This window comes from Carassius auratus, chromosome 39 (assembly GCF_003368295.1).
Source record: "Carassius auratus strain Wakin chromosome 39, ASM336829v1, whole genome shotgun sequence".
Classification (NCBI taxonomy): domain Eukaryota; kingdom Metazoa; phylum Chordata; class Actinopteri; order Cypriniformes; family Cyprinidae; genus Carassius; species Carassius auratus.
Window position 1 is genome coordinate 3,501,577 of NC_039281.1, and position 26,314 is coordinate 3,527,890.

A 26,314-nucleotide genomic window follows, 5' to 3' on the forward strand; every position below is an offset into this window, starting at 1 on the left:
GGCAGCATTAGGACCCAGCAGGACAATGGAGGGAAGTCGGTCTCTGTAACTTCATTGAGAATCTTTCAATGTAGAGATTCTGTCACATAAGTACATAACATTGATGGTGCACGGGTCGCAATGTGTGTTTCCAGCACGCCAAAGAGCTCTGTTTGATTCTTCTAATATGGAAATAAACAGCAAACGTAAGTAAAATGGCATTGCAGTTAAATAATCACTCTCGAATGTTTGCATGAAAAGTTTAATTAGCTAATCGAACAGAAACCTAATGACGATAGATAAGCTTAGATTGTTACTTCTGGATGAACTTTTATTTGTCGTGTTATTTTATGTATAGCCGCGACTGCTCCTGTTGTTTCACACAGACTATATAACAATGTTGTGACAGCGCAAATAAAAAGTTAAGTCCACTTTAATTCGTTATTGAAGTTGCCTTGCACCAGACGCGTCACTGTTTCCATATTAGCGATTTTCGAATCAAGTTCTTCGAACAAATCGTTCTTTTGAGTCAGATCTGTTGAATCAATTTGTACCAGTTCAAAACAGCAACCAGTGGACGATTCATTACTCGAACTGAATGGATCTTTTTTCACATTTCCGGGTTTCTCGGCAGCAGAATTGTCAGTTGGGTAAATTTCTGTAGCACTGAATGGGACACTACCACAAATATATATTTTTGCTTAAGTAATTAAATATTACTTATGTTTTTAACGGCATTCATAACTATGTCAAAAACACCCTTACATTAGCGATGTATATATATATATATATATATATACAGGGGCGCTGCTGAGGATTTTGGGCCCCATGAAAAGAATCTTGACAGGGCCCCCAACACAGCTGAGAGTGTGTACAATTCCTGATTTCGAATAAACCGAGGATCTGACTGAAGTTCCTTAATAATAGCCGGGGGAAAAAAACTGACTTAATCATGCATGATGACACGTGATGACATATACGTCATTGCACAAAGGAAATGCTAAATTAGTTTCCAAAGGATTCGTTGTACTAAAGAACCGAATCGTGGTTATTATTCGGACTTCCTGTAGTACTCTCCATCAGCTCTCCTGCTGCGACTGATCTTTTACCCATAGACATCTGCTGTAGGCTACATGATGAAACTCTGACTTTGAGCAGCAGCTGTTACTCTCACGTGGGTTAATGATTCTTGTCATTTTCTACAGGAATTTGCCGTTTTCAACTGCTGTTGATCTATTTTTTTACAGACCCTCGTCAATTTCAAACGTTAAGGAAAAATCTATGAGCCTGCTGTGGGTGGCATAGTGATTCAGATGCTTGTCACAAGGTTTAGCTTTCTCTTGGATATGGGCTCTTAGATCTTTCTTACTCTTGTGCTTTTTTGTTTATAATAAGTGAAGTCTGTCTTTATGAGGAACTGAGTTCTACCAGGACCCCTATGGTGATTTGGTAGTACTTCTCTTGATCTCCTGAAAGTCCTACTGTTTTGATAGTTGCTGTTTTGGCATGGTGCAGGAATGAGAAGGCTGCTACTTGATTGTGGCGTTGGCTGCTGTATTTTATCCCCTCTCTGAGACAATGAGATGAATCCTGCTGGCTCTCAGAACAAACCGGCTGCGTCTGGTCAGGCAGTGGTCATTTCTTTACATGTTTTTGTACAGTTCTTCCCCCCAAAACCATTCCCAGCAAAGTGAAACCCCAGTCATCAACCTTTAAAAGATTTAGTTTACATATCAAAGATAAAAGGAAAGATTAGTAGGTCTCCGGTTCAAATCACAGCCTAGTCTACCCATTTAATGATTCCTAAAAAGGTAAAATGTCATTGCAAAATACATCATTAGTTAATATTAGCTTTGTAGATAAGAGCAAATGGTTTTATCTGAGTATGACACACTTTGTGTCTACTGTACCTTCTTCTTGCATGCCACTGTCTTTGGTTTCCATTCTAAACATTCACATTCATCTTCTAATAAAGGAAAAGCTCTCTTAACTCATGACACAATTCCTTAGCCATCTGAGATTGTGAATAGGATCAAAAAATGCACAACTTTACACCCTTAAAAACAGGGACAACTACCAGGTAGACACATGCAAGTAATTACAGAGTGGAGCACCTCAGCTTGCGTTCGAGCAATGTATGGCAGTATGGCTCTTCCACTTTCTCCTAAGACGTTCAATCAGCACTAAAACCAGCATTATTTATTTTCGCCACCCTGTTATTAGGTTTCCACAGGTGTATTTCGGAATCACCTGTCTCATCTGTTTTCAGAAGGTGAAGGCCGTGTATTTGGTTACTGTTACTGATTTTCAGTCAGTTGTTAATATTGTGATTTGGTTTTAAAAATGATAGTTTTGTCCTCATGATGAGCCAAGCCTGTGTCTTTCTTTCTTCTTCCATACAGTGGAAGTCAGTGGAGTCTAGTATAATACTAAGAAAGGAGTATTTTGGTCCCCACTGACTTTAAAGGGGTCAAATGATGTTGCTAAAAAGACCATTATTTTGTGTATTTGGTGTAATGAAATTTGTTTATATGGTTTAAGGTTCAAAAACACATTATTTTCCACATATTATTGTTTCTCCTCTATGCCCCGCCTTTCTGAAACGCATTGATTTTTACAAAGCTCATCAGTCTGAAAAAGTGAGGTGTGCTCTGATTGGCCAGCCATCCAGTGCATTGTGATTGGCCGAATTCATCCATTGCAACATAAAACCATGTCTGCATTTGTGATCGGAGAAACGATAAACAACAAGCGCTACACTACACTGCTTAAAACTCACGTTTTAATCATCAGGGGCAAATCCTTTACATATGTAAACGTACTTACAGACTGTGAGTCAGAACAACAGCATTGTACTCTACTCTCCCAGGATCAGGAAACAGTCCTCCATAAAATGTGCTGCACACATCTAAATATTTGGGTTGAACTGTTCTGGAACAGTGTTGTAAATACAACTGAACCACTAATTTCTAGTTGCATCCTCTTTTGGAAGGCCAAACAAAGTATTTTTGCTTTCACAACTAAACAGCTCCACAACATGGCACTGGCAGCAACAGCAAGAATAAAAGTTATGCCTTCTTTCTTTGTGTGAACATTTGGGCGGAGTTATGCAAATCTTCCCACATCGTTACATAGACATGGGCGCATGTTTGAATTAGCCATTTTAGGAGGCCATGGATGAGTCTTAACTTTTATAAAGAATATCTCTTTGGGGTTTGGGGTAGTCTTTGCAACTTTAAGAATCTTATCTGTTCACGTAACACTCCGAAGAGAAAGGAAAACTTTAAATCACATCATATGACCCCTTTAATGTATGAACAAAAACAGTCAAAACCTTCTTCAGAATATCATATTTAGTGATCAGCAGCAAAAAGAAAGTTGGCTTGAGTGTGAACTATCCCTTTTAGGTCACTTTAGGTCACAGTTTTCGAGTGACCTTTTGGAAGCTCCCAGTTTTAATATTATATTGATGTGGTTTGTCTAGCTACTGAGTAGATTGGGGACATTTTTAACTGGTTAAGTAATCTGCTCTAATGTGAACCATTAAACTTCAGATGGTGTTGAGAGCAGACTGTATGTGGATGGAGAAAAAGATGCTTGAAGTCAGAGAATCAGGTAGGCGTGGAGGGGACTCTACCTCTCCCTGCTGACTCGTTGAGGATTGTCTCGTCATGTAAGACTCTGCACTGAATCATGATTATTGTTTCGTTCAGACCGTGAGCATGTTGAAGAGTTTAGGAGTATCAGGAACAAAGATCATTTGTCTTGTAAATCCTATAATGAAACATGAATTTGCACTACTGCTGGCATCCAGAGTTCTTGAGATCTACAAAATGAATAGCAACAGTGTTTTCTTGTTAATGCAGAATCTGCAAGCCTGGTCTGGCCTTGATTGTAGTATTTCACGGTTGCAAGTCGGTACAATGCAACATGTTCCCTCCGGCTTACGGGAATTCCACTTTTGTATAAATACATTGATATGGGTAAGCAGCGTTTAGTGCAATAATGCGACCGCTTGTCAGCCATCGACTTCAGCTTCAGCCCTGACAAGACAAAGGAAATGAACAGAATGCATGCTTTTGTGATTACAGAGCTGACTTGGCTTCGAAACATCTTTGTTTGCTTTGACCATTTTATGTCTCGGACCACTCATTCGATCTCTATGAGCATCGTCTGCCTTCATGGCAATGATAACTCAACCAGCTGAAATGGCCTAGAAAATGCACACCCACCAGACTCTCATGCATGATAATGGAAGCATTTAACAAGGTGTGTGTCAGTGTTTAGGGTCTTTAACAAGTCTCCTCTGAATCATAGTGCAGGCTGTGCTCACTGATTTCCAAGGTGAACTTGTGGAGTTCTGTTAAATGACCATTCACTTGAGTACTAAATGTAATGCGAAAGTAGGCAATGCACTTTTAAGTTATCAGCCCAGACTGTATTTGTTAACCGTGCACATCTTCATACAGGTGCAGATGGTGTTAGCGTGACAAGCTTGATTTATCTACCTGGTTCAGACAGAATGGCTGTTAATCAAAGCAGAGTTACACAGGAGCAACCCACAAAACCTGATTTGTAGGTTGTGTATCTGAAGCTAAATCTTGCTGACTGTTACAGAACATTTATCGCAGTTTTATGGATTATCTTTTTGCTTAGCCAGGAATTCACACATTGGCAGAGGTCAGGGTTTGCCCGAACTTTTTCTCTGATATCGTCTGCATACCCATACACACACACTCCAATTAATATCCAGACAAGGCGTCCAGTTATTCAGCAGCTACAATAGTGTATTGACCTGCACAGTCTTAACAGTGTCAGCGAAACACTGCATCTCTTTACTTTGAAAAAAAAAATGATGGCTGAAATAAGGCATAGCTGCAGAGTGAAATCATGGGGGTTTTTGGGTGATAAGCAATATGAATTAAGCTGGCAGAAATGAAGGCATTCTTTGAATTGGAGATGGGCTGACTCACCCTGTTCGTGCCATATGGTGGGGGTTTGGCGTTTTTTTTTTTTTTTCCTGGAGCGTTGACCTTCACGACCAGGCATTATTAAAGTGAGCAGCTTTTATTTCCACATCCTATCCACTCCTGACCCTGCAGCTCACCCCACTGCTCTAGGGACAGTTTGCTTTACTCTGCTGGTGTGAGTTCCAGCACCTGCCTAACCCATTTACTCGCTACTTCCATTCACTGTTTGTGCCAGGTCTCCATAGCTCAGATGACCTCAGATGGGCCGTTGGGGGATTTCCCACTGCTCTTTTTCTCTGGCTGATATTAGACAGAGGGACAGACTATAATAAAAAAGAATTAGACACTGTGACCACAATTGTGACCAGATTTCAAACCTCAAAAGTTGCTGCTCGTTGGCGACAGTGTAACAGAGCCTGTTATGTGGAAACAGATGCAGAAGCTTCAGGATTGTTATCTTGACTCCACTTTTCCATCATGACTGTAGTCACCTCTTCAGCTCCTGTTTTGTCCCTTACTTTACTCTCAAACCAGATAATAGATGGTGGTGGTGAGTAATTTGATATCAGTTTCATTCACTCCTCCAGTGCAGAATCGGAGAGCAGAGTGCTTAAGGGGTTGGTTTTGACCTTTTTTTTAATATAATGTAAACTTTACATGACCTCTTCCTACATATACTGCCGTTATAGTAAATATATATATGCAGTTGCTGCAGATTTGTCGGCGGCACATCCATGATGCAAATCTCCTGTACCACCACATCCCAAAGCTGCTCTATTAGATTGAGATCTGGTGGTGACTGTGGAGGCCATTTGAGTTCAGTGAACTCATTGTCATTTTCAAGAAACCAGTCTGAGATGATTTGAGCTTTGTGACATGGTGCGTTATCCTGCTGGAAGCAGCCATCAGAAGATGGGTACACTGTAGTCATAAAGGGATGGACATGGTCAGCAACAATACTCAGGTAGGCTGAGGCGTTTAAATGATGCTCATTTGGTACTAAGGGGCCCAAAGTGTGCCAAGAAAAAATCCCCCACACCATTACACCAGCAGCCTGAACTGTTGAGACAAGGCAGGATGGATCCATGCATTCATGTTCTTTATGCCAAATTCTGACTCTACCATCTGAATGTTGCAGCAGATATTGAAACTCTTCTATTGTCCTATTTTGGTGAGCCTGTGTGAATTGTAGCCTTTGTTTCTTGTTCTCAGCTGACATGAGCGGCACCCAGTGTGGTCTTCTGCTGCTGTAGCCCATTTGCTTCAAAGTTCAACGTGTTGTGCATTCAGAGATGATATTCTGCATACCTTGGTTGTAACGAGTGTTTTTTTTTTTTCAATTACTGTTGCCTTTCTATCATCTCTAACCATTCTGCCCATTCTCCTCTGACATCATATAGCCTGTAAATGCTTACACATTGCAAAACATACACAAACAGTCTCCTGGCACTGAGGCCCCCAGGTAAAGGGGTTTATAAAAAGGAGTGAAGGGGAGTATTAACATAAAAGCTTCCTGCTCCCCACCGAGCCAAAATCTTGCCTTCAAAGCTAGTTAATGCTTAAACAGATGAGTGGGAGTTTTGGGGTCCATAACTCTGCCGCATTGAGTAGATACAAGAAGCACTGTGACTTGAGGGAGGCCCTGGTCAAATGACACCCCAACCCACCACTTCCTTTGAGCAGCAGCCAAACCCCATCACTGGTGCAGGGGTCATTAACCACCGTGGCTCCCCCTCAAAGCACTGCAGCACTAAAGATGGGCTCTTGTGTTTTGCCTCTCTCTATTTGTTTTATTTAGTGTCCTCAGTGAGTGTTTTGAAGGCTCTGGAGTGTGAAAGATTGTTTTTCTTGAAGCTATTTATCCATGTTTGGATGTTGTTTAGTGGGAACCGGCCAGGAGGGTCTGGTGTTAATGTTTCTGTATATGAAAAGCAATAATTGCATTTTGACAGAACTGATCTATGAACATACAGAAGAGTTTTTATTTGAGTTTTCTAGATAGAAAAATTCATTAAGGGATCACTGAAAGCTTCCAAAACAAGTGATTGTGAGTAAGTGTGTGCAGCTTTTCCTTCAACTGGATTTCAGCTTTGCGAGTGTGTATGTGCGCTGCTTCATTTTATGATAACCTAAAGCATGTTCTCATCTATCATAAAGCAGCAGGAGTGACATGTAATTTCCCTTTTTCCACACAAATGTGCTCAGGCTTTAATACTGTACATGAGTCAGATCTCAGAGACGAATTATAGGCTAAGCTATTCCACATGTTCACCTGCTACCTCTCTGAAGTGTGTGTGTGTGTGTGTGTGTATTTGTGGTTGAGATGAAGTGATAAGGGGAAGTGCAGGGTTTTCTTATTTAGTTCTATATTGTAGATTCAGATACGGGTATTTAAAGGGACAGTTCATCCCTCTTCTCTCTGTTGCCTCGTTGAAATTTGTTCCAGTCATCCAACCCATAATGCCTTTCATCAGAATAGCCGCTGCCACACTTTTCTAATTCTCATGATTTGTTTTTGTTCTTCATGATTTGTTTTCCTTTGACTGAGAGAAACATTTTAGTACGTGTTAACAGATGTTTGACTGTAACATTTGACAAGCACTGTAACTGTACTTATCAGGCTCTGTAATTTGTGGCTTGCACCCAAATATGCGCTTCCTACCACGGCGTCCCATCAGACCAGAGGCGTCTCATGCAAACATCAATATTTCAAGGTGTCCAAACAAATGAGGTTTTGTGTTTGTTATCTCTCATTGTGGGAATTCTAGTGTGACATCATCCGCGTTTGTGTGCGTGAACCCTCTCCCTTCCCCCGTGGAGCTTTGAACCCTGATGATCTGAGTATGCCTGGAATTCTGAGGGAGATTTTTGTTGCTGCATGTGGCTAGATGAGGATCGCTGATGTCATTATCATTCCAGCTGGATCAAGATAAAATAGTTCACTCCTTCACCTTTATGAGTCACAGCGATGTTCATGATGTCCTGCACATTCCAGTGGCAACCTGTCTACTGTTATGGATTCTTATGTTATGAACAAGAATTGATAGATTTGATGATTTCGATTTGAGACCTCACAGACAGTACCTATCGCCTCTGAACCATGCAGGGCGGTGCGTCAGATCGGTGGGGTAAATAAAACATCCTGAAACAGCCCAAACATCTGTTGCACCACAGGATATTCCTATCTGATGACAGTTGGGTGGTTTATGTTGGAAGGGCCTCTCTTTCTATTGACTTTGGGTGCATTTTGCCTCTGTGTTCTCACAAAACTGATATGAAGTTACGCTATATTTGAGAGTGAATTTAAGGCCTTCTCGTAATGCCCTCCAGATCTTGTTATTTATTATGGAATAATTGTAGCTCTTGGAGTTTTGATGTTGTATTCCTGCGTGTACTATGTGTGTTGGCTGATGTATTTACAACCATTTGTTTTCAGTGTGACAGTAAGGGCTCCATGTGTGTGTCTTTGGAAAGGTCAAAGGTCACTGTATTGTTGCTGCTTGTATCTCAGCCAGACGAGTGTCTGTGGAGATCAGTCAGACCGTGTCACTGGTTGTGAGCAATGATCTGATCTACTGGCTTGTCTGAGAAACTATGTTTCTGTGTGTTTTATAGAACATATACCCACGTAACTCTGCTAAAGACTTTGTCACTTACATAAATCTCAGAACGTGATTTCTTGAAGAAAATATAAAGGGTGCCAATTATAGTTAATCGATTATAATTAATTTTGGTAGTACAAAAAGCAACAGGTTCTGCACAAAAATGTGAAGTTTGTTTAAAAGTTGTTCAGAGTAGGTGGCCAATGGCCATATTTATACCTGGTATTAGTATCCATATAGGGGATTGTGTTGGATTTTAAATAAAAAGTAAAAGTGATGCATTTCTGGCTCACTCTACTATGGTTACAGTAGTTTTGGATTTCAACACATTTTGACCCATGTTTGTGGTTCCTATTGACTTCCATAGTAGGAAAATAAATACAAAAGGAACCACCAACTGTTTGATTACCAGTGATCTTCAACATATCTTCTTTTAAGTTCAACATAAGAAAGCAAATCATACAGGTTTGGAACAACGTGAGGGTGAGTAAATGCTGACAGAATTTTCATTTTTGGGTGAACTATCCCTTTAATACCAAATGTAAACAGGGCCATTAGTATTGATGCTTGTCTTTGCAAACACCAAAACTTTTAAATGCTGAAAAAGGTCATTTATATAGAAAGCTGAACCAACAGATGAGCAAACTTAAGTGCAATAATTGTGGTTTGAATGTATCTGATCACTTTAAATGCAAACGAATAGCTTTTCTTTTCTCGGCCATCTCTTATTTCCAGGCTGTCTAGCAAAGTTTAACAACACAAACATTCAGCTTCTCATTTGTCTCACAAGACATAACATGCCCTCAGGAACTGTCAACATCGAAATGGACAGAAAAGTGTCCGCTTTCATTGGTGAGGAGATAGACCTGCTGATACGAGCTGCTCATTTGCAGAGAAGTGTGTCTGTTTGATGAAACATGCATGTGTGTGTGTGAGTGGGTTTTGAGAAATTCAGCATGTCAGATCCTGCCAGGTGGTCTTAGGGTTTGCCTTTAGCTTAGAGTAACGTCATTGTGAATATGTGCTGATGTGTCCCTGTGCATGTCGGCACCTGACTCCTCTGGATGGGTGAACACAATGAAGAGAACTAGACTCCCACCTCTTCACTTGAGCACACCGGCAGAATGGATCCTTTGTGTGAAAACTTCTCTCTAGGGGCACTGTAACGTAACGTAGGGAGTAGTTACACTCTGTACACAGAAGAGACTATGGTTAAACAGTGCAGATCAACAGATATAAATCACAGATAGTCACTTAGGGGTTACATAATGCAGGTTTGCCCATAGAAAAGAAAATTGAATGAGAAAAAAATGAGAAGGTGATGTGTGTTCATTTTTTATATTAAAATACTTTCTCTATCCCAGTTTAATATGCTAATGAAATAAATAAATACATGATTTTATTTATTAATTTTAAAAAATGTTAATAAACCAAATGTTGTGTAAATAAAATAATATATAATCAACTATAAATATATATATATATAGCTCTGGAAAATTTGAAGAGACCACTTGATTTCCCTTCACTTGATTGACAATTTATAGTTATGAGTTGGAGTAAAATAAAATTTTTGTTTTATTCTGTAAACTACTGATGACAATTAAAGATTTTAAATAGAAAACTTTGTCAGAAATGACAATTGGTCAAAATACAAATGAAAAAAAAAATACCATGTTTAAATTCATTTTTTAGACTACTAATGTTTGGAATTGAATAGTTGAGAAATTTATCTTTGGTAGAATAAACCTGATTTTCAATCACAACAAATGAAAACATTTGTTTTTTTGAACAATCGTCAAAACAAAAGGCTCTAAATGAAAAAGTATACCTTCACTCTGCAGAGCTGTACTCTGAGAAGTCATCTTTGGTTTAGGGAATATTTTCCTCTAATAATAACATCTGTATAAACTGGCATGAGAGCTAATGAGGACTGTTACCCTGTGGGGGAGGGATGTGTGGATTCACTCAAATCCTGTCCCATGTGGTATAGGACCCCTCCAGATTAGATCAGGACTGGGTGCCTCCCCTTACTTCACACTCACACACACACACACACAGTCATCAGCACCCCACCCCCAGACACTCACCAACAGACTAGAAACAGAGGATAAATTCCCCTGCTATCCCTCAGTCACTTTTAATCTGGACGCGGGAAAGAAAGTGATAAATGTGAAGGAAATGCACCTTGAATGAGTGAGTTCATCAGCTGATTCAACCTTTCTGGATTGCTCTGACTTGTTCAGGAACAACTGTATGACATCTAGGAAAAGAGATGGTGGGCCTGGCTGTCTCCTCAGCAGCTGTTTCTGGTAGGTGATTTGTTACTCGCATGTTTGTCTTTTCTGTTCTTTTTCCTTGGTAAAAAGATAATCGTGCTATTGATCAGTTCTGTCATTTGTCTGAATGATTTCTGTGGATGGTAAAGTGAAACATATTGATTAGTTTTTGTTAAATCTAGTCGTTCCAACTTGAATTAAGCATCATAAATGTATCTATAGCTGTATTAAGTCAGTTCATTTATATTTTAGTTTGTGTATTTCTTTGAATAAATGATCAAATTCAAACTGTACAAGTTTAAACAGGTGTTGTTTTTGTTGTCAAAGCAAAATACGCTTGTAAAAAAAGATCTCACCAAGGTGTTTAAAGCTTTCTTGAGGAGCGGTGTGGTTTTCACAACTGAGTACACATTACTATCTCTGGTGTGCGTCTTAAACCTCTTTGGCTGCACTTTTAATGAGGTGAGGAATGTTTTCTCGTTTTGGGGCAATGTGTGAGGTGCTGAGTGCAAAAGCACTGGTGCAGTTCTGGGAAAACACCCCATTGTCAACTGCGCATTCCTAAACATGGCTTTTAGCTTATGTTGAAACGATATAACTGTCAGTAAAGTGCTTTCAAATGAGTGACAAAGAAAAAGATTATCAACCCTGATTTGCCTGAGAGATCTCACATCTCACAAGAAGCTGATCCAAAAGAAAGCAACAAACACCCCTGCCGCCAGGAGAAGCTGCAGGTTAACTGTATCTGACTTTGTGTGCCGGTGTGGATTTCTGTGTTCCCATTATGCTGTTTTGATGTGGTATTATCAGAGACGGCCACATGTGAGGCTCTCTGGATGGGAGTGGGCATGTAGCTCTGTGTTGTGCTTGGCTTTGGAAATGACCCTCCACAGGTGAAGCTCAAGATAAAGAGAAGCACAAATGTGTTTGATCTCATAAGAGTGTATCTCTGTAGGAATCATGTATGCTTCACTGTGCTCATGTTGGTTTAAGCATGTCCTAACGGCTCTCTGAAGACTTTTTGTTCATTTAATATTTCTAAATCTTTTTTTGGAACCTCACCTGACTCTTGTGATCTTTATGGGAAATACTCCAAAACAAAGTAAATGCTGCACAAACATTTCAATTCTAGCATCAATTTACAGTTTTTGCGTATCCATGTCATTGTATGGCATTTGCTATTTTTAGCTAGGTTTACCAGTTTTCCTAGTTAGCATGAAGCATGTTATGTTTTGAAGCAGGTCCTCTGCATATTATGTTTTTGTGCACGTGTCTATACTTTGCTTAACTAGCAAGACTAAATTGCTTAACTAGCTTCATATCAGTAATGTGTTACAATTAAAAAAAAAATCTATGTGTTAACCTTTTTTTAATGTATTAGAAACTAACAACTTTTAAATTCATGTTTGTTCATTATATAACTACTGCTAATTTATGGAAAGTAAAATGTATTAGGAAATTAATAAATTATGTAAAAGTAATGTTCTTCTTTGCACCCATTAGGGATAAATAAGGTACAAATCTATACCTTTTAAAAGGGTTCCACCCTAGTGACAGCTTTAGCATATTTTGGACACTTGCAAACATTGAGCCACTTTAGTTGCTACCCAACTGAGGTCATGTTAATGGGAAACAAGCAAAGTTAAACTCAGACTTTTTGTGATCACAGGGGCCTTGTGTCAACAAGTCTGAATAGAGAAACACTCAGACTTACACACCGGTGGGAGTGACTGGAAGGCAGCAGGGGACACGATGAAAGGAAGTGGGATGTTTTGTAGTACATTAGTCAATAACAAAGGTTTTGCAACTGTGGTGAATCTAAGAAGAAGAGAAAAAACTTTTGTCAAAGCAGAAGTATGCTGACCCAAATTTCAGATGAGTAATTTCTGTAAATCTGGGCGTAAGAATGTGTTTGTGTGAATTTGAGTATTTGTGTTTCTTTGTGACTTTTAAACTCCTCACCTTCCCCATGGAGAGATATGATGCTGAAGCTTTATGACATTTTCTGGACCACGGCTCTATCTGATTACAAGCACATAATTCATTAGGTTTCTCATGGGGATGTGGAAGAGGGTGGTGGCCATTTGAATGAAGCACGGAAAATAGAGAGACGGACGCGTTTGTCACAATATCTTATACAGCTTGGACCAGCTTCCAAGATTGCTATTGCGGGTCTTCTACAGGGACATGCTGGTAAAGCTGGTTATTGTTGTAATTGGAGTGTAGCCATGGAAAATCAGCATGAATGTGCAGAAAAACAGATATATCTTTTACTGGAAACAGATGATTTGAACAGGGGTGAGAATTAGGCCAAACAATATAATATTTATATCTGGCTTACGAAACGGGGATATTTCAGTTCTGTAATTAAGTGTGTAATTATTAAAAACTATGATACAATGTGTGAAATGTTTCTTGAGCAACGATTGTCCATATTAGAATGATTTCTGAAGAATCATGTGACACTGAAGAAATTCAGAAAATTCAGCTTTGCCATCACAGGCATAAATGACATGTTAAAATATATTCAATTAGAGAAAGCGATTTTAAATTGTAATAATATTTCACAGTATTACTGTTTATTTTTCAGCATTTCTGATCAAATAAATGCAGCCTTGAGTCCCCCAAGTTTTAAACAAGAATATATATGTAATATCATTAGCTAATTCTAAGAATCATTCTGGTCACATTTTAGTTGAATTTCCATCCATCCAATCATATCTCTTTTTGTCACTTCAGCATTTTCTCTCTCTGCTTTTGAAGGAATTCCATATACTAATATATTACTCTTGAAGTATCTGACAGCTGAAGTTGATCTGAGTCTTGACCCACCACACCTGTTAATATATTGAGCCCAGAGGCCCTGAGGTGGATACTTTGGCTCAGCTGACCCTCTGTCCATGCCAGAAGGTCCAGCTGTGTGATGGACATAGATGTTCAGCCCTGTTCACACTCCCTCTCCCTCTCCCTCCAGCCTTCTGCTCCTGATCAGTGTGGTCGCAGTGCTGACCGTGAGCTCATATCCACTGGGACAGGAGTTGTTCTTATGGCTTGATTACTTTCCTTGAACCAAACCGTCAGATTCCTTCCAAATCTGCAAACCTCCTGCCCGGGCACACACTGCCTAGGATCGCTGACAAATCAGATTTTATTGTTTCATGCTGTCCTCTCATCCTTCAAAACATACTTGCAGTCCAGGTTTTTGGTTCCATGTTTTTACTAATTTGCTGACAGTGCATTTGCTCAAACTCAAACACTCAGCATTAGTAGTAGCGGGTCATTAGTAATGGGTTTGGGACAGAAAATGTGGTTTAGCTGGTGTGTAACACTGTGTGAGCTTCAGTTTGTGGGCGGCAGTATCTGCGATATCCTAGGGATGTCAGCATATGTCATTAGATTAAAACTCCACATACAGGCTCACAGCAATGTCATTGAGTCGGTCTATGACTAATCTAGACATTAGAGACCAGAGGTTAACCCACTGTCTTAACTTGTCTTGAGGGAGCTTAGATTTCAGACTTTGAATGTATTTATTGGGCTTGGACCCTCCTCTGATGCTCTCTGTGAGCTTGCTAGGTGGGATGGGAAACTCGCCACAGATCGGAGGGGAAGGTCTTTGACTCTACAAAGGGGTTTCTGGTTTCTCCAGCAGGGCGGTGTTCATCCCACAGAGACCTGGAAGAGAGCTTGAGAGTCCCGGCATGAAGTTTTGAGCTCTAAACCTGTTTCAATTTATAATTCTTCTGACCCGTCATCATCCCCCATGCCCATAACTCATATTGTCTGCTGACATGTGTGTCCATACTGAAGACATTCTGTGGAATATAATGTTACTAAGAACTATGCATCTAGATCCTTTCTGATTTAGTCATATTAGCTTTACAAGCTTTTGAAAGTCAGAGATGGATGGTTAATGATGAAGACCCGAGTTGATCTAAAGCCCGCTATCCCTTCTTCTCAAAAGTGTCAATGAGTGCACGCTATCAAGAAACAGAAAAATCTTTTGAAAATCTAGGGTTAGGGTCACAAAGCTCTTAGTCCTTAGGGTTGCATATTGTTATTCATATATATATATATATATATATATATATATATATATATATATATATATATATATATATATAATGATGTGTAGTCAAGTCATGTCATGTGTCAATTTGAATGTATTTCTGAAAACATAACAAATAGGACATACATGAGTATCACGTCTTTGACCAAAAACCTCTGCAACTGACACTTGTTTTCAGTTGCTTATTCATGCTGATGGGTTGATGGTTGGTCTTATTAATCTGTTGTTTTGACAAACACTGACAGTTGTATACTCTGGTCTCCATCAACCTCTAACCCTGAGCTTTGACCTTCAGCGATGGAGCTCTTGGTGACGGAGTTGAATGTGCTGTTGAAGCTGTTGGACCATGAGACCCTGAGCTGTGCTACAGAAGAGAAGAAAACCGCTGTGAAGAACCTTCTCAGACAACTTCAGCCCTCAGGTAAATATTGAAAATTGGTGTCTGGTGGCTGTTATCTGGTCCAAACTGGGATTAGTGGTTGAACCACGAGCTGGTAGAGTCATGTGCAGTCATGTTCCCGAAAAGCTAAATCACTAATTAAACCTTCCTCCTTCCTTCCTTTCTCCAAGAGCAGTATTGTAGACCAGTTTAGTCAGCTTTGTTAGATCTGGTAGAGAACCCTTGGATAAGCCTGTTAGGTCCTGTGGTCTCATCAAAACACAAAACCCCAATTCTGACAGAGAACTAATAGAAAAATATGCTTGAGACAATTTAGACAGAGAAAAATGCTTGGACCAGGAAGTGACAAGACCAGAGGGATAAACATCAGCTTGATGAGGCCTTGTTTTTCTCATAAATGAGACTGAATAGCTTTTGGCAGTTTTCCTACATACACATATTTTTATTTTCTTTTTTTTCCTCATACTTGTTCTTTGCAGTCACTGGAAAAGACTATATGTACATGAACAGCTCAGTATACAGAAATGGAACCAGCTTTGTCGAATCCCTTTTTGATACATTCGGTAAGTTGAGAATGTCTACGAGACTTACATTTCTTAAAATCCTCCAATATTTTGGAATATTATACTAATAAATGTGTTTTCACATTTTTACAGATTGTGACCTAGGGGACCTGAAGGTTGAAATGGAGGATCAGAAGAACGAGCCAGAGACAAAACACACTGACCACATTGTCCCCAAACCAGTAAGAAATCTTCTCTCATGATTACCCATAATGCTCTGCTCCTTAGACCTAACGCTAATATATAGTGCATCATTAACCCTGATGTCAGTGTGTAATAAGGGCTGTGTTCTACAATGGTGTAATATGGCAGGAAGATTAATCATGCTGCAGTGAATCCTGCACTTCTCTTTCTAGTTACATTGCACGTTCAGAGCCAGGTTGTTATTTTAAAGTCACGTCACCATCAGCGCTTCACCAAGGTCCCCATAGATCCTATCCGTTATTAAGAGAGCGCATGTTTCCAGCGGTCAGATTTTCATTGTGTGCGTCAATGTGTTTGGGTGTCATTATTAGCACAATAGTCCTCGATGGCCAGTATCTGATGTATTTCTCAGCCGTCATCCATGTGGCATGTGGGTTTGGCTTTTGATTGGATGCAGCGGTTACATATCGTTTGTTATTGTGTTAACTTGCCGAGTGGTGGAACTGAGCCACATAGCTTTGCGATATTGAGGACTCACTGAAAAGCAGATGTTAAGTGTGAATTAATGTGATGGGGTAGACAGATTTGGAGTAAGTCATTGTTTGCCACATTTTTTGGACCAGAGCACAGCGGACTCACCTCCCCCACTGCCCAACACACCACCTCCAGAGGATTACTATGAAGAAGCCGTTCCACTCAGCCCTGGAAAGATGCCAGAATATATCACTAGCCGCAGTGAGTCTTGTTGCTGTATGTCTGTTGCTTGGAAAACATGGCATGGTCTATATAAATTCCTATAGATAATATAACTTGGAGAGTGATGTTGCAACCTTGTGTTCTTGCAGAAGTCTGAGAGTTGATGACAGGTCTTAATACTGTATACATGAACCACTCGAATTCAAAGTGAATAGCAGTTTTTGACCAATTTGCTTCCTCAATGGGACACATTTTCAGATTAAAACCATATATTCAAGAAGGAAAGAATCCTAATAAAGAAGTCAGTTCCTAATGAATTTAATTCCTTAGGAATTGCCTGGATTGTGGAAATTCAAATGCTACATACCAGAATGGAGCTATTCTGAATGTGACGAGAAAAAAAATAACAATGTTTAAATAGCTATCGATTAACGTTATACTAGAGTTTACAAAGTGGCATCAGCTTAAAAACTTGGTTCAGTGCAAATGACTATATTTAAACAAAAAAAATGCATAGATAATGCATAATTTATTTATTTATTTATTTATTTTATCGGGAATAAACTGTAAAGTTAATTGTTTAAAAGAATACCAATAATGTGATTAGGAAAGTAAATATATTGAGTACTACAACACCGATCGTGGCTTCTTTATTTCAGTTTAAATAAACAGAAAAATCCAAGTTTGAATTTGAAGTTTGAAGTTGAGTGTTTTTATGCTTCAAATAAAACAATAGCAGTTTAATAATGATGCTAAAAGAAGATTTTGCATTTCATTTGCATTGCAATTGAGTGAGAAGATGAATATCACTTTACAGAGGATTGCCAGTTAGTTCATGCACGTTGCCATAGAACTTTTTTTTTTTTTTTTTACTGAATATATCGTGCCCATTATGCATCCCGCTTATATCTACAGGAAGCTCCAGTCCTCCCAATTCCATTGAAGATGGATATTATGAAGATGCTGAGAACAATTACCCAACAACTCAAGTGAACGGACAACGCAAAAACTCCTGTAAGCGGCAGAACCCTGACACTTTAAATAGCGATGTCATTTCTCAATAGTATTAGTATGATGTTACTCCTCCTGCAGATAATGACTCGGATGCCTTAAGCAGTTCTTATGAGTCATATGATGAGGAAGAGGAAGAGAAAGGCCAGCGTTTGACACACCAGTGGCCCTCAGAGGAGAACTCCATGGCCCCGGTGAGAGACTGCCATATCTGTGCATTCCTGCTGAGGAAAAAACGCTTCGGCCAGTGGGCCAAACAGCTCACTGTCATCCGCGAGAACAGACTCCAGGTGAGCTGCCAAAAAGCCCAGAGGGATAAAAATGAGCAATGATTTTTTCTGATGCCATTATGAGTGATACATGGAAACTTCTGAATCTTGTTTTATAGTGCTATAAAAGCTCAAAAGACCAGTCGCCCTACACTGACATACCACTCAGTTTGTGTAATGTCATCTACGTGCCCAAAGATGGCCGGAGGAAGAAGCATGAGCTCCGATTCTCTCTTCCCGGTGGAGAGGCACTGGTGTTAGCCGTGCAGAGCAAGGAGCAGGCCGAGAAATGGCTCCAAGTAAACACAGTCCCTCTCTCGCAAACTTGGATATCCATCCATTATGCACACACACAATAGATGTATCTGGCTGCCAGAAACAATATTGCACAAGAGGAAAACAGCTTTTATAAAAGGGACCCCCTGTGTGATGTACTATGTTTACACTTGTAGGGAACCACTGATGTGTGTGTTTCTTTGTGTGATTGCAGGTGGTGCGTGACGTTACAGGTCAGGGGAATGGGTTGGACAGCCCATCTTCTCCCATGATTCCAAAGAAGATTGAACTGGACAAGGTGGGATTCCAGCACACATTTGTCTCATTCATGACTCCTGTGCATCTCATCTTCATTACTGACATATACACGTGCAAGTGATGGATTGGAGGAACTTTTGGGTATAAGCTTTTTGTAAAAGGTGGTCCCATTGTGACTAAGAGTTGGTTAGAGCCACCTGTAACATGTAAGATGAATACCCATGACATTTTCCTTGCAAAAATAGTTTTCTTTAAAAATAATATTATTGCCAAAACTGATTGATTAAAAGCAACCGTAAAACATTTACATTGTTACAAAAAGTTTTCTGTTTCGAATCATATACTTTGTCTTCATCAAAGAATCCTAAAAAAAAGTGTCTCAGTTTCTACAAATAGATAATAATAATAATAACAAGAAGAAATGTTTCTTGAACATCAATTCAGCATATTAGAAATTAGAAAAAATTCAGCCTTGCCATCAAATAAATAAATTACATTATAAAATATATTTGAATAAAAACAGTTGTTTTAAGTTTCAATACTATTTCACAATATTACTTCATTTAATGGATTTTTGATCAAATAAATGCAACCTTGGTGGGCATAAAAGACTTTAACATTAAAGTAGTGCATATAAATTGTTGTTCTAAATCGATGTAACTCTGTCCTCTATCATTGTTGGTAATGACATCCCCAGTGTTGCTGTGAATGCCGGTCTCTGTGTGTGTGTGTAAACAGACTGACAGCATTTCAATGTTCTGGGCTCAATTTCCATCTTTAATTAAAAGATGTCAAGATCAGGGTGGTAAATTCTGTCGGAGCAGCTGCAAATAATGAACTCTGTAGCTGGAGCTGTCTGGCACCCTGTTCCTAAACCTACTTTTCAGTAACTTAATCTGCATATCTTATTGTACAGTATTAGCCAAATAAGAGTTATGGACGTGTATTGCTAAAAATTTGGCATGTTTAGTTTGATCGGACTAATCATCTGCTGTTGTCCCTGCAGTGGTGTTCTTCAGAGAAGCAAACCTCAGATTCTGACAGTATGCCAAGTGGAGAAAGTGCTCGCGATGGACGGGAAAATGGTGAGATCTTCTGTTTATTCTTCTCTGATTACACACCTTCGACTTTTGTATTTTTTTTTTTATTATATTTTTCTAGCCTGACTTACAGTTCTTCTATCTTTTTCATTACTAGTAGTTTACTCCAAAGTAAAAAGTGAAAGTATTTAACCTACACTGATTTTGTTAAACATATGCATAGCAGCACCCAGGAAACCACCCAAAACACACTAGCATCAACATAGCAATGTGAATAACCATCCAGGAACACTTTAGCAGCTGCATAGCAACACCCTGGCAACCACCCAAAACACTCTAGCGATTAAAAACTACTCCGAACACCCAATCAACAACACAACAACTTAGAAAGCCTAAGAAACCATAAAGCAACTCCCTCACACTCTTAACCCCTTAAAAACTGCATAGCGACACCCTGGCAACGACTCAAAAAATCTATATAATCTGCAAGTTTTTAGTTGCAAGAAACACTCACAAATCCTTCTAAATGTAAAAATACTGTATCTCTCTTTACCTTCCCGTCTCTGTCTCTCTCTCTTTCACTCTCTCTCTCACACATCTTTTTTTCCTGAGCTTTTTCACAGGTGCAATATTAACAAGCAGGAAGTCTTTATGCATGATGTGGATTGTTTGTGATTATCATTGTTTGGACCAGTGAAAGTCTTTATTGGCTTTGGGCTTATTCCGGCAGATTGTGTTTTTGTAGACCACACATATCTTACATTTATTTCATTGAACCATCAAATGTGTGTTTCCAGGCAAACCCAAGCGAGGTGCACTGTCAGAGCTAACGGGCAACGTAAGCCGAGCTGCAGGAAGAAAGATCACAAGAATGATCAGTTTCTCCAAAAGAAAACCTCCACTGCCAGGAGACAACTGCACGTCACCCGACCAGGATCCCCGGTGTGGTAGGAGACTCTCTTTCGTCTCCCTTTCTGTTTCTCAGATTACAAAACCCATGACTCTCTCCACCTGTTATTTTCAACTTCTCTTTCTTAGCCTTTGATGTCAGACAGTGAAGTGGAATAAATCTACACCATGAAACAGAGGTGGGCGTACTGTAATAATTGCTGTAATTCTATGTATTTATGTGTCAGGTTATGTAGGAGTGCTGTTGAATCAGTGCTGGAAGGAACACTGGTGTCGGGTGCAGGCTGGATTTCTTTACCTTTACCATGAGAAAGGAGAACAGCGTGTAGCCCACACCACTGTGGCTTTGAAGGGATGCGAGGTTGTCCCAGGCCTCGGGCCTAAACACCCCTTCACCCTGAGGATACTGAAAGGAGGTGCAGAGCTGGCAGCTTTGGAGGTACTGAGTGTTTTGTCTGACGTTTTCACGGCAATGCATCAAAGAGTTGTATTCGAGCAGTTAGCACACATGCTACAAGCTAATTTAGGTTTGGTGTGGGTTTGGATCTTTGTTCTGATCTACCTCCCAATTATACTTTTGTCATCTATCAATCTATACATTTTTATAAGGATCCATCAATATAAAAATGCTGGTTGATAAAGACAAGCCGACAATGTTTTATTGCGGATATTTTAATAAATAACTGAATAAATACAAATAAACAAAGAAAGCTTAAAACAATCATCTTAACTGATACAGGTGACTGTAGGCATCATATCATTATAAAGTAGTTTATGAAAGATTTATATTTATTCTGAGATTTGCTGAATATTACATCAAGTAATATCCAATATTGACTGACACTGATAAATGTAAAAATCTATAATATTGTAATTTTTTTTAATTTTAGTAATATTTATGCACTATTTTATATATATATATATATATATATATATATATATATATATACTGTATAATTGTTTTTTTAATGAGCTTTTCAATTTATTTTCATTAGTTATTTTATTGTCATTAGTTGGCAATGCAATGTTTAAGTTTAAGTTGAGGTTTTTTTTTTTTCCATATTTTTATTCTACTTTATTTCAGTTAACAAAAAAGTTTTCAATAAATTTGCTAACAGTAACAACTCTGGTTGTGATGTATCATGCATTCCTACCATACTACCAATACAACGGCACATTTTTAAAAATCTTTTGTAATTCTTTAATACTCATTTATCATGTGAAAAATACATTCTGAATGAATCTCAATTGATGTCTGTGTGTGATATATCTTGTCTCCTAGCTCAGTGTTTGTAACTCATGTTTGTTCCCGTGTGTGTTTGTTGTGTTAGGCGAGTTGTTCGGAGGACATGGGCCGCTGGCTGGGAGTCTTGTTGGCAGAAACTGGTTCCTCTGCTGACCCCGAGTCCCTACATTATGATTATGTAGATGTGGAAACTATTGCCAACATCCGTACAGCTGCCCGTCACTCTTTCCTGTGAGTTGAGGGTGAAGGAGATGAGGGTTTTAGATTGGCTCGTCTTGTTGATTTTGACTAAATTAACTGTTCTTGTTTCTTTTCCTGTTTATTTAGATGGGCAACCTCCACAGATTTTAGAATGTATGATGAGGTCCCTTTCGAAGCCATAGAGGTGCGTATTCATAGATTAACAAACATTTGGTCAAGTGCTTCCACTCTATCACAGTTGTTTCCAGCCTTTTTATGAGAGAACACTTTTCACAAGTCATATGCTTCACAACCCTTCCTTCAAAATTAAAATCTTCACAAAAAAAGCACTTCATTTTATGTCTACAAACTTAAATTCTTGTTTTAGAAGAGGTCTTATATCCTTGTGCCTCTGTGTGCATGTGGCTTGACTGCATTTTAATGAAAGATGAGAAGCGTGTGATGACTCTGTATGCAGTAATCGTGGGTTAGAGCAGGTTCAGTTGTCATAGCCTCTGGCCTCTAAGTGGCTTGTTAAACCTGTGTTGAACCCTCAAGAAACTTGCACAGAAGCTTCAGTTATTCATCTGTGCATGCCTCAAATCATGTGATCAGGCTACACCAAGAAAGTAAAAAAAAAAAAAAAAAAAAAAAAAAAAAATATATATATATATATATATATATATATATATATATATATATATATATATATATATATATATATATATATATATATATATATATATATATATATAAACCTTTTTTTTCCCTCAGTTGTTTATGTAACATAAGGGTCAATCAGTTTAGGTGTGTGTGTGTATGTGTGTATAATATATATATATATATCACTTGAGTATGAGGGATTTAAATGGCATTGGAGTCTTATGAAGCAGCTTACAGTAGTTTAAATATAAAGTAACCAACACGGTACACCTTTTCTCTTCAGCAGGAAAATGAGGGGTTGATGGGAGAAGCACAAACAAAACGTCGTTCTTCTTTCTCCAGCAATGAAACAGGAAAGCCCAGTCCACAAATCACTCTAAAACGCCACGGCTCCAGTGAGTCTCATCACACTCTGTACTATGCTAGTTATGCTTATAACAAACACAGCGGTTGGATTCAGCATTGTCTTGAACATATGATGGTTTCATGTTTTTTTTTTTTTAGCAGCCTGTTGACTGCTCTACCTTATTTTGGCCATTTTGAAAATAGCTGCAGATGGCTTGTCACATCAAAAGCAGTCCGAATTAATGTAACCTGAGCTTAACAGGCCTTTTGGTTTGATCTACAGCTTTCTGCATTTTCACACTCATTCTCTCACTAGATAAGTGCTAAAAGCATTGCCAACTTCCCACAGTATTCAAGGGTCTGATCTTCGACCTTTACTTGACATTTCAGACGCAAATCAGTACGGGAGGTATGGGAAAACACGGGCACAGGAGGATGCACGCCGATACTTGAAAGAAAAAGAAGACCTGGAAAAAGAAATAGATAGTATCAGAGGTGCCCTAGTCTCTCTGCGAAAAAAGAAACGAGAGGCAAAAGATAAGATGAATGGTGCACCTGGTAAGAAAGCAAGCTTTGCTGCCTATTAAATGAGATTCTCAGGGATTCTTTCCCCCTACTTTTACTAGCAAAAATAGCTTTTTTATTCCTTGTTTCTTACAGCATATTGCAAAATTGAATTCAGTCACGTATATGTATGTTCTCGTTTTTCTTTTATATCCATGTTTAGATGATATATAGTGTTCATAAATTCTTCTCTTGAGAGTACCAGCCAACTTATAACTCAGAACACTTTTAAATCGCAATGTGGCTTAAAGAAAAAAAGACGGCTATAAATATTAGAATTGTAATTTTACAGTTTTAATGTGAAATTACGATTATATCATTTTTCAAGAATAATTTTTGCAATAGCATTACTAATACAATAGTAATGTTTCTTATTGTGTTTAATATTTTAGTTGTAATGAATATTATTGTCATTTTACAATGAAATGGTCTTAATGTAATGTTATTGTAATAGTATATTGGAATATTATTTTGAACCTGAATATTTCATATTTTGTTTAACATTTTAGTTGTAATAATAATAATCTTTACATAATTGTTTTGCTTTTATATGGTCATAATGGATTTGCCACAAATGCACATGTAATCTGAACTATATACATGTTGTGCAGATAAGCAGAAGTTGGCTTTAGAGGAGCGTGTAGCTCAGTTAGAGGACAGCTGTCGGGTGAAAGAGGGAGAGCGTGTGGACCTAGAGCTCAAACTCACGCAGGTGAAGGAGAACCTAAAGAAATCTTTGGCTGGTGGAGAACTGGGGGCACCTACCGAGTACATACAAACTACAAACAAGGTACTTACTGGACCTAAAAAGCTTATTTTAGAATTATCAGCTTGATTGAAATTGTTAAATGTGGTACTTGTTTACCTTACAGACTCAGTATATGGAGTCATTTCTCTCTGTTAACTGCACCTCTGAAATGCGTAAGCATCCCCCCTCCATCTATGCATCCACGAAGGGAAACGTTATGCAGAAAGCCAAGGTAAACAAATCAGTGTTCACAACATTAACCAGTGCAATGCATCAAAAGACAGATAATGCAAACAGAACAGTTTGCTGCATCAATAGAGATCATATGAAAACATTCAATATATTTCGAATGAGTCCGTCTCTAATGAGTTTCATAGATAAGTTTGTGGTCCTGCTATTAAGTCTTATATATTGCAAAATGGGCTATATGTGTGTGAGTGTGTGTAACTTTAACCTTTACTCTTTATTTTTAACCAGGAATGGGAATCTAAGAAGGGGACTTAAACTGCTGATCAGGAATGTCAAGGTTAAGATGAGGACTTTTCAGCCACCTTTCTCAAACACAGACTGCTGTAAATGCATATATATTGACTACGATGACTGCCACTTTTGTAACTTTATAATGGGGTTAGAATGACAAAGCAGCCGCGGTCAAATGATGAGGTTCTCTTCAAGTCTTGTGAAGTTCCATGTTACAGGCACAAATATTGAAGGATTGATATGGTATGAGGAAATAATAGTTTGTCCTATGAAAGTGCACAAAAGAGTTGTGGGTAGGTTGTAAAGAAAGATGGGAATGAATGGGGGACAATTCACTTTAAAATAGTATGTTAGGAGAGGCATGGTGACAGATTTGTACAAAGTGTTTTTACACTCCATTGCTTATACAGAACTTCTGGGGTAACTCCTGCTCTTAAAGGGTTACTTCTCCCCAAAATGACTTTTTTTTTTTTTTTTTCATTAATCACTTACCCCCTCTTCACTTATATGTGAAGAAAACAAAAATAATTTATTCAATAATTTGTCTCCTGTGTCTCTCCGCATTGGCGTAGCACTATTTAGGAGAATATCCTCTAACTGTACGCTGTTCTGTGTCAGCAGCACCTCACGGATATGCGGTTTTTATTTCAAATCAAAGCATAAATAAATGTAGAAACCGTAACCGCATACAGTTTGTGTTCTAAATTACTTTCCAAAATGGCCCTTAGATAGCGCTGAGGACACATATTGTTGAATAAAGTTATTTTTATTTTCTTTGCATACAAAAAGTATTATCTGCACTTCATAAGATTCAGATTGAACCAGTGTCAGCAGATGGACTATTCTGACGATGTCTTTGATCTTTGATTTCTGGGTCTTGGCAGTGTTATTTACTTTGCAGTCTATGGGACAGTCACAAAACTCCCAGTTTTCATCCAAAATATCTTAAATTGTGTTCTGAAGACGAACAAAGCTTTTATGGGTTATGAACGAGATGGGGTAAGTGATTAATGACAAAATTGTCATTTTGGGGTGGAGTATCCCTTTAATCATGTGGTGCTAATAACGGTGTACATACAATGATTGTAAATAATTTTAACATTACTTTTAAATCTAGCCTCTGTGTATTTAACTGATACTTCGGTTTATAACCTTTAGATTTTCCACCTTTTAATGTGAGTAACATTTGCACTTTAAATGTCTTTAGACATGGAGATGGGAATATTCTTTTAATAAATAAAGAAAAAAAAATGTATTTTTGTTGCTTTGTTATAGAGTTGCATGAGAATTATGGTTGTGGCTAGAAGGGATACAGCTACGGCCAAAAGTGGCACAAAATCTCTCCGTGTGTACAGGAGGTGTGTGAAAAATAAAAATGGACAATAAGGGGGACAACTAGTGAACTAATCAGCCCATGTTGTGGCAAAGTCCTCTGAACCAAAGTCTCGCTGGATGGACAGGAAAAAAATAAAAATTTACGGACCGTGAAGACAAACTAGATTTTGCAAGACTTGTTTCACTTCAGGCTGCAAAAACCTGAGATTTACTTAAACTGGATTTACAAAAAGGATTAGTAGATTGTCATTTCAATGTTTAATTAAGTACAATGCCTTAAGTTATATCTTA

The 26,314-nt window shown here is 38.5% G+C and overlaps 1 protein-coding gene across 3 annotated transcripts; it reads left to right on the forward strand.

Moving 5' to 3' along the window:
- The first annotated feature begins 45 nt into the window (after nt 1-45).
- Nucleotides 46-25,929, forward strand: LOC113057702 (actin filament-associated protein 1-like 1). 3 transcript variants are annotated; one of them, XM_026225190.1, is made up of 19 exons: nt 46-185; nt 15,192-15,317; nt 15,776-15,859; nt 15,953-16,041; nt 16,627-16,738; nt 17,615-17,713; nt 17,792-18,000; nt 18,099-18,278; nt 18,470-18,553; nt 19,520-19,598; nt 20,351-20,500; nt 20,690-20,901; nt 21,794-21,939; nt 22,036-22,093; nt 22,835-22,946; nt 23,287-23,454; nt 24,072-24,250; nt 24,333-24,440; nt 24,686-25,929. In XM_026225190.1, the coding sequence occupies exons 1-19, from the start codon at nt 104-106 to the stop codon at nt 24,710-24,712; spliced, it is 2,304 nt and encodes a 767-aa protein (XP_026080975.1). In that variant the 5' UTR covers nt 46-103; the 3' UTR covers nt 24,713-25,929. The 3 variants fall into 3 exon arrangements, with proteins under 3 accessions (XP_026080975.1, XP_026080976.1, XP_026080977.1); XM_026225191.1 differs by having other exon boundaries at nt 22,838-22,946; XM_026225192.1 differs by lacking the exon at nt 46-185 and adding an exon at nt 10,603-10,860.
- The last annotated feature ends 385 nt before the right edge of the window (nt 25,930-26,314 follow it).